Source organism: Rhinatrema bivittatum, chromosome 8, assembly GCF_901001135.1.
Source record: "Rhinatrema bivittatum chromosome 8, aRhiBiv1.1, whole genome shotgun sequence".
Lineage (NCBI taxonomy): Eukaryota > Metazoa > Chordata > Amphibia > Gymnophiona > Rhinatrematidae > Rhinatrema > Rhinatrema bivittatum.
The window spans coordinates 46,370,981-46,384,894 of NC_042622.1; the positions used below are offsets into that span (position 1 = coordinate 46,370,981).

Here is a 13,914-nt window from a genome sequence, read left to right on the forward strand (position 1 = left end):
TGAGCAGCAGATTAATATATTTTATGAGCTGCTGTATTTCTAGAAACCGGATTTGCTAAGAGCCAAATTTTAAAATCTGCCCGTGCGCATCCATGTGGGAGGGAACTCGGGAAGGCCCGATCGCCTCGCCGAAATGTACTCTTACAAAAATTCGGCCCGCCCTGCGCACTGCCCGCACATGCGTGAGCGGATTATAAAATCCGGCGTGCATGTGCACGGCCCATGGATTTTATAACATGCGCACACTGGCATTTCAAGGCTGTGTTAAAGATTTACAGGCATAACCACAATTTTTGAAAGCTATACTTGTTAGCTATGCACATAACTTTGCCCCCATTTTGCAAGAGGTAATGTTACAGCGTATATTTAGCTTCATAGCAGCTTGATCTTCAAGGTCAACTTGTGCGAATATACCAGGGCTTCCCAAACCTGTCCTGGGGACCCCACAGCCAGTTGGGTTTTCAGGATATCCACAATGAATATGCATGAGATAAATTTGTATACATGGAGACTCAGTATATGGAAATTTATCTCGTGCATATCATTCATGTATATACTATGTTTGAAAATTGAGTTGGTTGCATACACGGTACATTAGACTTTCATGCAGTGCTCATGAGTATAATGAATGTACAGAGCATGTAATATGTATTCATGCTTCACACAATACTCATGAGTGCAATGTTTTCAGTAGAGTAGGAAGGAAACATGGATCCTTGTAGAGCATATAAGGTATGTGATTAGGGGTATCTACAATATAAATGGGCTCTGACCAACGGCTCTACTGCGCATGCGCAGAACAGAGAGCTCTGCCCGACGAGCCGCGCATGCGCTGGGCAAGAGAGCACGTCAGTCAGAGCACATGGGTCACAGCGGTGGACGCAGCGTTTTGTGGGCTCCGGGTGATGCGGAGTCGGGCTGAGGCGGACAACATGCGCGTAGCGAAGCGGCGGGGAGGAACAGCGGTGGTGGTATCCGAGCGTCGGGCGGGCCAGCAACGAGCCCGGTGGTGAGGCGCACGCAAGAGAGAGACCCCCGGAGACCTCCCATCTCCATGTCTGCGCCATCCAGCGAGAGCGGGGCCGTGCTTAACGGGACCCTGGGGTGGCGGGCGAGCGGCCGACATCTTGCAGCAAGAATGAGGGACCCGAGCTGCTGCTGCCGCTAGTGTGACAACATCGGGAGTGGGAAGGGGTTGTGGATGAGGTGAGAGAGGAAGGAAAGGGAAGATGAGAGGGGATGGACGGAAAACGGAAGAGGATATGAGTGCATAAGTGGTAAGGGTAAGACGTTCTGGAGAACATAAACAGAGGGAGTGGAGGAGGGCTGAGGGAGAGGGAAGGGGTTGTGGGAGGTGGTGGGAGGGGAAGGAAGGGTAAGATGAGAGGGGTTGGAAGGAAAGAGAAGAGGATGTGGAGTAAGTGGGAAGGGTAAGTTGTGGAGAAGAGAAAAAGAGGGAGTGGACGGAGGGCTGGGGAGAGGGAAGTGGGTTGTGGATGAGGTGAGAGTGGAAGGAAAGGGAAGATGAGAGGGGATGGCAGGAAAAGGGAAGAGGATAGGCTCTGACCGATGGCCCACAAATGCGCAGTAGAGAGCAGCTCTACGTGCATGCGCGGAACAGAGAGCTCTGACTTGACGTGCCGTGCGTCTCTCTCCATGGAGCGAGTTCAGCGCGCGGACAAGGAGTGGTCGGGGGAGGGAGTTGGGACAGGAGGAACGTCGAGAGCTCTGACAGACGTGCCGTGCCGCAGGGGAAGGAGTGAGTCACACAGCATAGTGACTGAGAGGGGACGGGAGGGGATGAGTGTAGGGATGTGAATCGTTTTTCAACGATTAAAATTATCGTCCGATAATGTTAATATCGTCTTAAATCGTTATAGAACACGATACAATAGAAATTCTAACGATTTAATCGTTAAAAATCGTTAAATCGTGTTAGTGCGCACTAAATCGAGTTAGTGCGCACTAACTCCCCGTTAGTGCGCACTAACTCGATTTAGTGCGCACTAACTGAAAATGATACAAATAAACACTTCCCAGGTCAGTAAAGGTCACTTAGGAATGAATATGTATGTATGTATTCCTATTGGCTGGCTGTGCTCTTATCTATTGATGTTACCAAGGTTACCACTGAGGTGATGGTTGGGGGGGATGGGAAATGGAACTGGAAACTAACGAACACCAACAGAAAATGAAACAAAGTGTTCACACTTCCCAGGTCAGTAAAGGTCACTTAGGAATGAATATGTATGTATGTATTCCTATTGGCTGGCTGTGCTCTTATCTATTGATGTTACCAAGGCTAACACTGAGGTAATGGTTGGGGGATGTGAAATGGAAACAGTTGGAAGCTTGACAAAAAAAAGTAATGTAATGATCAGCACTCACGTGACTAGAACTTGTTTGTTTATTATTTTTGTTAGCAGGCACCTGAAATGCTAGTGCATGTTGAATTTGCCAATCACTGTGCATTTTAGAAAGGTGGTCCTGGCTGGAACTGTACACAGTTCAAATATATGTAATTGATTGTTGGTAAGTGGTATTTTTAAGTAGCCACACTGGCACAAGTATGTTTACTTTTCCTCCTACTTAACTCACTAGCTCAGCTTTGTAAGAAGGGCTTCTCTGCTTGTGTGGTTGTTTTTGTTTGGTGTGAGGAGAGCAGAACATCAGATCTTTATTCAATCTACTACAGTCATCTCTTACAGTGCCCTATCCCTATTAATACCAGGAGTGTTGTGATCTTCCTGCACACAGTGCCCTAACCCTGATACCAGTCTGAGACAGCTCCCTCCCTGCATTACTAGTGAGAGGCTGGTTTCACAGACAGGGGGGAGCTGCCTGACCCTCACTCCTGACTTCCCCCATGTCCCAGCTAGTGAATGGTGTGTGGGTGAGGGGGGGGGGAGGATGGTGAAGTCTGAGACAGCTCCCTCCCTGCATTACTAGAGAGAGGCTGGTTTCACAGACAGGGGGGAGCTGCCTGACCCTCACTCCTGACTTCCCCCATTGTCCAGCTAGTGAATGGTGTGTGGGTGAGGGGGGGGGGGAGGATGGTGAAGTCTGAGACAGCTCCCTCCCTGCATTACTAGTGAGAGGCTGGCTTCACAGACAGGGGGGAGCTGCCTGACCCTCACTCCTGACTTCCCCCATGTCCCAGCTAGTGAATGGTGTGTGGGTGAGGGGGGGGGGGGGGAGGATGGTGAAGTCTGAGACAGCTCCCTCCCTGCATTACTAGTGAGAGGCTGGCTTCACAGACAGGGGGGAGCTGCCTGACCCTCACTCCTGACTTCCCCCATGTCCCAGCTAGTAACATAGAAACATAGAAACATAGAAATGACGGCAGAAGAAGACCAAATGGCCCATCTAGTCTGCCCAGCAAGCTTTACACATTTTTTTCTCTCATACTTATCATTTCCTCTTAACTCTTGGTTCTATTTCCCTTCCACCCCCACCATTGATGTAGAGAGCAGTGATGGAGCTGCATCCAAGTGAAATACCTAGCTTGATTAGTTAGGGGTAGTAGGGGTAGTAACTGCTGCAATAAGCAAGCTACACCCATGTTTATTCCCTTTACCCAGACTATGTCATACAGCCCCTATTGGTTGTTTTTCTTCTCCCCTGCAGTTGAAGCTATTCTGGATATGCGTGAAGCCTCAGCTTTTCTTATTCCCCTGCTGTTGAAGCAGAGAGCTATGATGGAAATGCTTGATGTATCAGCCTCTCCATGCCATGAAGCAGAGAGCCATGCTGGATATGCATCGAAAGCGAAGTATCAGGCACATTTGGTTTGGGGTAGTAACCGCCGTAATAAGCCAGCTAACTCCCCGCTTTGTGAGTGTGAACCCTCTTTTCTTCTCCCCTGCCGGTGAAGCAGAGAACTATGCTGTATATTCTGGAAAGTGAAGTATTAGGCTTATTTGGTTTGGGGTAGTAACCGCCGTAAACAAGCCAGCTACTCCCCTCTTTGTGATATCAAATCCTTTTTTCCACATTTCCTCTGCCGTTGAAGCTTAGAGCGATGTGGAGTCACAGTAAGCATCTGTATGTTTATTTTAATAAGGGTATTGTCTCCGGGCAGTAGCCATCGTTCTGGGAGCCACCCACTCTACATTGGCGGTCTCTTGACTTTATGGATCCACAGTGTTTATCCCACGCCCCTTTGAAGTCCCTCACAGTTCTGGTCTTCACCACTTCCTCCGGAAGGGCATTCCAGGCATCCACCACCCTCTCCGTGAAGAAATACTTCCTGACATTGGTTCTGAATCTTCCTCCCTGGAGCTTCAAAATTGTGACCCCTGGTTCTGCTGATTTTCTTCCTACGGAAAAGGTTTGTCGTTGTCTTTGGATCATTAAACCTTTCAAGTATCTGAAAGTCTGTATCATATCACCTCTGCTCCTCCTCTCCTCCAGGGTGCACATATTTAGATTCTTCAATCTCTCCTCGTAAGTCATCCGATGAAGATCCTCCACCTTCCTGGTCGCCCTTCTCTGTACCGCTTCCATCTTGTCTTTGTCTTTTTGAAGATACGGTCCTCCAGAACTGAACACAGTACTCCAGGTGAGGCCTCACCAAGGACCTGTACAGGGGAATAATCACTTCCCTTTTCTTACTTCGATATTCCTCTCTCTATGCAGCCCAGCATTCTTCTGGCTTTGCTATCCGCCTTGTCGCATTGTTTCGCAGACTTCATATCATTAGATACTATCACCACCCCAAGGTCCCTCTCCTGCTCCGTGCACATCGCCTTCCCCCCCCCATCGAATACATTTCATTCGGATTTCCACTCCCCATATGCATGACTTTGCATTTCTTTGCATTGAAGCTCAGCTGCCATGCCTTCGACCACTCTTCCAGTTTCCTTAGATCCCGTCTCATTCTCTCCACTCCGTCCGGCGTGTCCACTCTGTTGCAGATCTTAGTGTCATCCGCAAAAAGACAAACCTTACCTTCAATCCCGTCCGCAATGTCCGCTCACAAGATATTGAACAGGACCGGTCCCAACACCGATCCTTGCGGTAACACCACTTATAACCGCTCTCTCCTCAGAGAAGGTTCCATTTACCATCACACATTGTCTTCTGTCCGTCAACCAATTTGCAATCCAGGTCACCACATCGGCACTCACTCCCAAGCTTCTTGTTTTATTCACCAGTCTCCTGTGCGGAACCGTTTCAAAAGCTTTGCTGAAATCCAAGTATATGATATCGAGTGCTCTTCCTTGATCCAATTCCTTGGTTACCCAGTCAAAAAAGTCAATCAGATTTGTCTGACAGGATCTTCCCTGGTGAATCCATGTTGCCTCTGGTCCATCGATTCTCCGGACTGTAGATTGTTCACTATTCTCTCTTTCAGCAGTGACTTCCATTACTTTTCCCACCACCGAAGTGAGGCTAACTGGTCTGTAGTTTGCCAGCCTCCTCCTGTTGCCACTCTTGTGAAGCGGGACCGACCACCGCTCTTCTCCATCACTCGGCACCACCTCCCCGTTTCTAGGGATCTATTGAACAGGTCACACAGTGGAGCCGCCAGAACATCTCTGAGCTCCCTCAATATCCTTGGATGAATACCATCAGGAGGCCCCATGGCTTTGTCCACTTTCAGGTTCTTTAGCTCTTCCCACACTTTTTCTACTGTGAAAGGATTTTCATCTATTCCACTTCCCTCCAGTTTCTTGTTGTGTAGAGATGGTCCTTCTCCAGGGTCTTCTTTAGTGAACACAGAGCTGAAGTATTCATTTAATATTTCTGCCATTTCTTCGTCACTCTCCACACATTGATCATTACCACCTTTCAATTTTGCTATACCACTTTGGACCTTTCTCTTTTTGCTGATGTATCTGAAAAATGTTTTGTCACCATTTTTTATCTCCTTGGCAATCCTCTCTTTCGCTTGACTTTTTGCCAACTTGATTAATTTCTTTGTCTCCCTCAGTTGATTCAAATATGCTTCTTTGTGCTCCTCCCTTTGGGATCTTTTATATATCTTGAATGCTGTTCTTTTAGCTTTAATTTTGTCAGCCACCTCCTTTGAGAACCAGATAGGTTTCAGTTTCCTTTTGCTTTTCTTTACATTTCTAACATATAGAGCAGTTGCCTTGGTGATTGCTCCTTTTAGATTGGTCCACTGCTGATCCACATCTCTCTCGTTCTCCCATCCTTTTAGTTCTTCCTCCAGGTACTTACCCATTTCCTCAAAGTCTGTGTTTTTGAACTGTAAAACTCGGGTCTTTGTGGTTCTTTCCCTATTCTTTTATTGATATTAAACCATACCGTTTGATGGTCACTGCTGCTGAGGTGGGCTCCCACCTGGACATCTGAGACATTATCTGCATTAGTGAGCACTAAGTCGAGTATAGCTCCTTCTCTCGTGGGTTCCAACACCATTTGTTTGAACAAAGATACTTGCATGGCATCCACTATCGCTCTACTATTTTTAGTTTCTGCAGATGGGATTTTCCAGTCTACATCTGGCATATTAAAGTCACCCACGATCACCACTTCTCCCTTCTTACCTATCTTATGGATGTCTTCAACCAGCTCTCTGCCCAGCTCTTCCTTTTGGTTTGGAGGCCTGTAAACCACTCCAATATAAATGGATGCTCCGTCATCTTTTTTTAGGTCGAGCCATAGAGCTTCTTCCTTACCCCAAATTCCTTGTAGCTCAGTTGCTTGGATGTTTTGTCTGACATAAAGAGCCACACCTCCCCCTTTTCTATCCTTTCTGTCCTTCCTTAACAAGTTGTAGCCTGGTATTGTTGTATCCCATTCATGAGATTCTGTGAACCATGTTTCTGTTATAGCAACAATGTCTAATTCTGCCTCAGCCATTAGGGCCTGCAGATCTGGGATTTTATTTCCCAAACTATGAGCATTTGTGGTCATTACCTTCCAGGTACTCTCTTTAAGGTTATTGCATTTTCTGGACTCCTTATAAGATATTAGTTGAGATTTGTTATTCACTTCACTCTTTCTTTTTGTAGTTGTGCCACTGTTGACAGAGTTATTCCTCTCAATTAGATTTTTCTTTTGAGTATGGATCCTGAAATACTGCATGCATTGTGTTTTTTCCCTCTTTTCTGGTAACACTTCAATGTTTTTCTCATGAACTTCTTCAGTTTTTAATATAGAGAAGGCTTGTTCTTTTTGCATTTGGTACATGGTGTGTCTCCTCATCACAGGTCTAATTCTACCAGATCCCACTGTATTCCTGGATTTTAAAGAGTTTCTTAATGACCTGTTTGAGTGGGGGGGTATACCTGTTGACTGCTCTTCTGTCAAGAATGGGTGACTGTGGGTCCTTCCTGAGCCTAATGAATTTCCTTTTCTTGACTCCTGGTTTTTCTGTGATATTGGGGAATTATATTCTGAGTAATGCAATGTGGGTGTATTATTTTTAATTGAAGCTAATTGATTTTTAATGTCAGTCAACTCCTTTTTCAGGGAAGAGAGTTGTGCACAAATTGGGCAAGCTCTAAGTTTCCAGATGCTTTCCCTCAAAATAAAGGCTCCACAGCAGTTACATTGGATAGTCCTCATCCTGGTAATTTATGATTTGTATGTCCTTGACTGTTACCAATGTACTAATTTATGTCGCTGCCAATGGCAAGTTAGGCAGTCTTTATTAGAAAAACAAGCCCCAGGGGTAGGGTGGGTGGGAGTTAAACAGTTAAGCCTGGGACTAGCTGGGTAAAGCAGGGCACTTCTGGACGGTTATCTTTGCTTTTTGGTCAATTGTTTTAAAAAACAGTCTTTATGCCCCAATATTTTAGTTTGAATAGATTATTTCTGCCAGCTAACCCCAAAACAGAGAGATTATAACAGTTTACAAGCTGGAGAGAGTTTTTGTTGGGGGGGGGGGTTCTAACTTTGTGCAACAAACAGCAATTTAACTTACTAGACAATTATTATCTTACTATAAAGAAAATTAAAAAACAGTCAGGAATTAGGCACAGAGGCTTTCTGCACAAATACAAAGCAGCAAGCCCTGTGCAAGCAAACAGCAAATGAACTTACTGGAATAATTTCTTACTATAAAGAAATGAAACACACTATGAATAGGCACAGAAGCTTTCTACACAACTTCAAGAATAACCAGAAATACTTAGCCACGATGAACTCATGAACTCATGCAGGGAGTGAATGGTGTGTGGGTGAGGGGGGGGGGGAGGATGGTGAAGTCTGAGACAGCTCCCTCCCTGCATTACTAGTGAGAGGCTGGCTTCACAGACAGGGGGGAGCTGCCTGACCCTCACTCCTGACTTCCCCCCATGTCCCAGCTAGTGAATGGTGTGTGGGTGAGGGGGGGGGGGGGGGGAGGATGGTGAAGTCTGAGACAGCTCCCTCCCTGCATTACTAGTGAGAGGCTGGCTTCACAGACAGGGGGGAGCTGCCTGACCCTCACTCCTGACTTCCCCCATGTCCCAGCTAGTGAATGGTGTGTGGGTGAGGGGGGGGGGAGGAGGATGGTGAAGTCTGAGACAGCTCCCTCCCTGCATTACTAGTGAGAGGCTGGCTTCACAGACAGGGGGGAGCTGCCTGACCCTCACTCCTGACTTCCCCCATGTCCCAGCTAGTGAATGGTGTGTGGGTGAGGGGGGGGGGGACGATGGTGAAGTCTGAGACAGCTCCCTCCCTGCATTACTAGTGAGAGGCTGGCTTCACAGACAGGGGGGAGCTGCCTGACCCTCACTCAAGCAGAGAAGCCCTTCTTACAAAGCTGAGCTAGTGAGTTAAGTAGGAGGAAAAGTAAACATACTTGTGCCAGTGTGGCTACTTAAAAAATACACTTACCAACAATCAATTACATATATTTGAACTGTGTACAGTTCCAGCCAGGACCACCTTTCTAAAATGCACAGTGATTGGCAAATTCAACATGCACGTGTCTGCTAACAAAAATAATAAACAAAGAAGTTATAGTCACGTGAGTGCTGATCATCACATTACTTTTTTGTCAAGCTTCCAACTGTTTCCATTTCACATCCCCCCAACCATTACCTCAGTGGTAACCTTGGTAACATCAATAGATAAGAGCACAGCCAGCCAATAGGAATACATATTCATTCCTAAGTGACCTTTACTGACCTGGGAAGTGTGAACACTTTGTTTCATTTTCTGTTGGTGTTCATGAGTTTCCAGTTCCATTTCCCATCCCCCCAACCATCACCTCAGTGGTAACCTTGGTAACATCAATAGATAAGAGGGCTGCCAGCCAATAGGAACACATATTCATTCCTAACTGACCTTCAGTGACCTGGAAAGTGTCTATTTGTATCATTTTGAGTTAGTGCGCACTAACTCGAGTTAGTGCGCACTAACGGGGAGTTAGTGCGCACTAACTCGAGTTAGTGCGCACTAATCGGAAAAAACGATTTTTAACGATTTTTCAACGAAATAATCGTGCCAAACACGATTTTCTTCTCCTGCCACACGATTTCTATCGTTAAGACGATATGGAAAACGATTCACATCTCTAGATGAGTGTGAGGGATGGGATTGGGAGAGGGTGGGGAGTGACTGAGGAGGAAAGGGGAGGGAGTGAGAATGAGGGAGGAGGTGAGAGTGAGGGGGAGGAGGTGAGAGTGAGGGAAGGGGGTTTCAGTGAGAGGGGAGGGAGGCAGTGGGAGAAAGAGGGTAAGACTGAGGGAAGGGTGTTTGAATGGGGGCAGGAGAGGGAAGGGAGGTGAGCGGAGGAGGGGGGGTGAGTGACCGAGGGGGAGGAGAATGAATGACCGAGGGGAAGGGGGAGTGCGGGAGAAGAAGTGTGGAAGACTGACATTCTGGAGTCACAAGCAATGACTGAGGAAGGAAGGGGAGGGAGTGGGAGTGAGAATGAGGAGGGGGGAGGGGGGAGGTGAGAGTGAGGGGGAGGAGGTGAGAGTGAGGGAAGGGGGTTTCAGTGAGGGGGGAGGGAGGCAGTGGGAGAAAGAGGGTGAGTATGACTGAGGGAAGGGAGTTTGAATGGGGGCAGGGGAGGGAAGGGAGGTGAGTGGAGAAAGGGGGGGGTGAGTGACCGAGGGGGAGGAGGATGAGTGACCGAGGGGAATGAGCGAGGGGAAGGAAGAAGTGTAGAAGAGTGCCGTTTCCAAAGAACGAACCGAAAAAATATTTTTTAATGTAGCCCGTTGTTACGGGCTTAACGGCTTGTGTATGAAATAAATTGTTTTTATTTTCTGTTCATTTCATTTTCCATTTATTTTGTTTTGTTTGCCCATGTATTTTGTTTGCTTCATTTGTTTCATTCATTTCGCTTTTCGCACATGCTATTTTTATTTTACAGCGCAAACTATTGTTTTATAATGCACGTACTTCTGAAAATTGCACGTGTTGAAATGTTTTAGAGCATGCAACAACTAGAAATTACAAAAACAATATTTCATTAGTATTTGTGTCATTTCAGATAGGAAATGACACAATTTCATTTGTGTCATTTCAGATAGGAAATGACACAAAATGATGCAACAAATTCTACTGATGTTATTTTGAAATAATAACACATCCCTATTATAGCATATGAGTGATTCAAACAGCGTTCATGAGTAGCGTGTACGCACAGAGCACGTGGGAAGTCTGAGAACTAAAACAGTGCTCATAAATTCTGTTCCTCTATCCTTTGTCACTATGCCTTTTACCTAACAAAAGGTAAAGGAACATGCAGCGTATTTAAGAAGAGTCAGCATCCCTAGTGTACGCTATTTGCCAAAATATAAAATCTGAAAATATTTTTTGGTTTTCTGGAGGCATCGGCCATTCATTTTGTTTGAAATGAACGGAACCAAAAATTGACTTTTTTGGTTCAGATTCCCCATTCATTTCACACAAATGCACATCCCTAACACACACACACACACATGCGTTTAATTGCATTACATATTTTATGATGTTGTATTTGATGATTTACATTGTAACACGCATTGAGTGTGGGTTCATCTACAAAACGCCATGATTAAACTGACATTCCATTACATACATAAACCTCCCTTCATATAGAACCAAGGCGAAAAATACAAAAACTGTTTGGTCCTATCAACTTAAAAAAAAAAACGTGTCATCCTTGGCCTCTGCCCTTTTTATTTTAAACCATTTTGTTTTTTAATGTCTTTTCCTTTCAGATCATTTTCACTTGTAGCATGTGCTGAAAAGATTAAAGGGCCGATGCAAAAAAAAAAAAAAAAAAAGCGTGGAAAGCGGGCGCTGAAAAGTCAGTGCCCGCTTTCTAAATGCACGCATGGCGCCCGCAAGGGGGGGGGCGCCATGCTATATTATAATTAGGGGGGTCGCGTTAGCAAGGAGGCGACCCCAGCGCCTCCTTGCTAACGCGACCCCGTGGTTACCGGTGGTCTGCCGGTTATGAACACCGATGCCGATAAACTTGGCATCGGTTTTCATAACTGCAGTCCGCCAATTAGGAAAACCGACGCCGAGTTTATCGGTGTCGGTTTTCATAACTCAGCCGGCTGATTATGAAAACCGATGCCGAGCATATCGGCGTCAGTCTTCTTAATGCGGCTGGCTGAGGTTTTTTTTTTTTGTTTTTAACTTTTAAAAGAAGTACAGAAAAGCAGTTTTTTTTCTGCATTTCTGTACTTCTTTTCAATGCCCTCAGCTATTAACGCCTGCTCCAGGCAGGCGTTAATAGCTGAGCGATAAACGTGCGTCTGAGACACACATTTATTTTTTTGCATTTGGAGTAATACCCTCATTTACATGCATTTGCATGTGATGAGCGCTATCCCATTCACTCCTTGTGGGACGTGCGTTAAATAGGCGCTAATCCCCTTATTGCATTAGGGGGTGGATTAGGGCCTATTTAACCCGCGTCCGACTGCGGGTTATTCAGTGCGCTCGTCTGAGTGCACTGTATTGCATCTGCCCCTTAGTATGTGCTATTTGCGAAAACAAAAAATATTGGGTGTTCCTTGTTTTGTTTCATTTTAGACAAATGCACACCTGATTGAAGTTTTTACTGTCTGAGAGAAAGAAGATGAGTTGGAAGAGAAGGACATATATGATAGTTTTTCTCTCAACACCCTGTTTTCTATAGGTTTAGACTCTGGTGACCAGGTGACTCCATGTTATAAGGAACAGACCTTTCCGATCCTGGTTTTACCCCATGGCACCTATGGACTTCTAGTTTTGTTTTCCATAGAGAAATTGGAAGTACAAGTACATACCCCATCTACATACAATGAGGTAAAATCAGAAGTATCTCAGTTTGTTCTTATGACATGGCACTTATCTGGTAGCTTAATTTAATCTATAACTAAACTTTGCTGTTTTTTTTTAAATTTAATTTAGGAAGGGTCAATCAGTCCACTATGGACTACCCAGTTCTCCTTTTTTTTAAATTCTGGCAAAACTGCAAGCCTGATAGGCAAGAGCTTGATTGAATGAATTGTATATTTGTCCATATGAGATTCCAAATACATGCACAAGTATTTTCAAAACAGCATATATAGTTATCATGTATATATGTTACATTTTTTACACATGTAAAATGTAAAATGGGGAGAGAAAGCATGCATTCTCTTGCATTGGAAATATTCACACATACTGAAGCATACTCACATGCTTTTGTTGTATTTTTTTTTTAATCTGTGTTTTAAATTTGTTTCAATATTTTTGCTCTTTTTTTCTTCTCCCAACATTTTTCCTCCCCACCTGTCTTTCTCCCTCACTTTCTCCTTTCTTCTGCAGCCTAGTGGCTGCTGCTATTCCCCACCCTAGCTCTTCCTCCTGACCCAAGCCCTGACCGCTGTTGCTCCCCAGAGTCTCGGCCTCTCCTCTTGGCCCCCAGCCCCAGATGACCTGGCTCAGTTGCTCGCTCCAGGTGCCGAATTTTAGGTAGGGTCATCACAAGAGGTCAGCAAGGCAAGTAAGGTGAATACCTTAAGTGACAAGAAGGGAGGGAGAGGATTCCAGCCTGCCCTCTTGAGTCAGTCTGTCTGTCTGTAAACATGAATGCTCAAAAAAGGAGATTTAGAAAGCAACCCTTGCCCGAGGCACCATTTTGTTTATCGAATGCCCCGATAATAGGCAACATGGTTTTTCTTAGCTCTTCTCAAAGACATGTCTTAGCAAGTCTCCGGCCTGTGTTGTAGAAGTCGCATTATTCTGCTAGAATATTCCCCTTTCTGACAAATTCACTGACTACTGGCCCTTATTATATATGGACGGATCTCACTGTTACCAAGCACAATGCAACAGATAGGGAAAGGGATCCAAATTAAATCATGACCACATTGTTGAACAGGTTGGTGTGATTTTACTTTTATTAAGGAAAGACAAAAAAAAAAGTCTTAAGAAAAAAAAAAAGATCATACTGCTTGTAATATTATTTTATGTCTGGTTAAAATAAGCAGAGCCTTTCAGCTAGAGGGTGCTGTTCCCTTAATAAAGTGCCAGAGCTCAGTTACTTTTTAATATAAGCACGTTGAAGGGGGGAAGGGTTAACTGACCCTCGGAAATGTGAGGAACTGGTTAATTATTACAAACAGACTTTTATCGTCATCTGTCATCACTCCTCCTGTTACACTTGAAAGTTGGCCAATAGGTGGAAACACCGAAAGGAGAGGGGATTTTTTTTTTTCAGCCGAGTGGCGTGGAAGTTGCCTGCTGACATCCATCCTGCTGAGGGGGTGTGTGTGTGTATAAATTGACAGTCGGAACTATAGCTGGGACTCACTTTGCAGCCAGGACAGCCCAAGGCGTGTGGCCCAAGGAGTCCAGCTCTCTTTTGCCATGGCTCAAGGTACTGTACTCTCAACCCTGCCGGGAAAAACGCTGCGCCTAATAAAATTGTTTTCTTAGGTTTGGGAAAAAAAAATTGTAATGCCAATATTAGAAGAGGGAAGTAAAAACTTTGTGCGCGTCTTCCTCTACTTTCATTCTGCTAAATAAATTAAACATCTG

At 45.2% G+C, this 13,914-nt stretch overlaps 1 protein-coding gene across 2 annotated transcripts in view; it reads left to right on the forward strand.

Annotated features, from left to right (window-relative positions):
• Positions 1-13,595: 13,595 nt before the first annotated feature.
• TGM2 (transglutaminase 2) overlaps positions 13,596-13,914 on the forward strand; it is a 72,495-nt gene continuing 72,176 nt past the window's right edge. For both annotated transcript variants that reach the window (XM_029611224.1, XM_029611225.1), the window contains exon 1: positions 13,596-13,753. In XM_029611224.1, the coding sequence (XP_029467084.1) occupies positions 13,744-13,753 (10 nt within the window). In that variant the 5' untranslated portion in view covers positions 13,596-13,743. The remainder of the gene's footprint in view (positions 13,754-13,914) is intronic.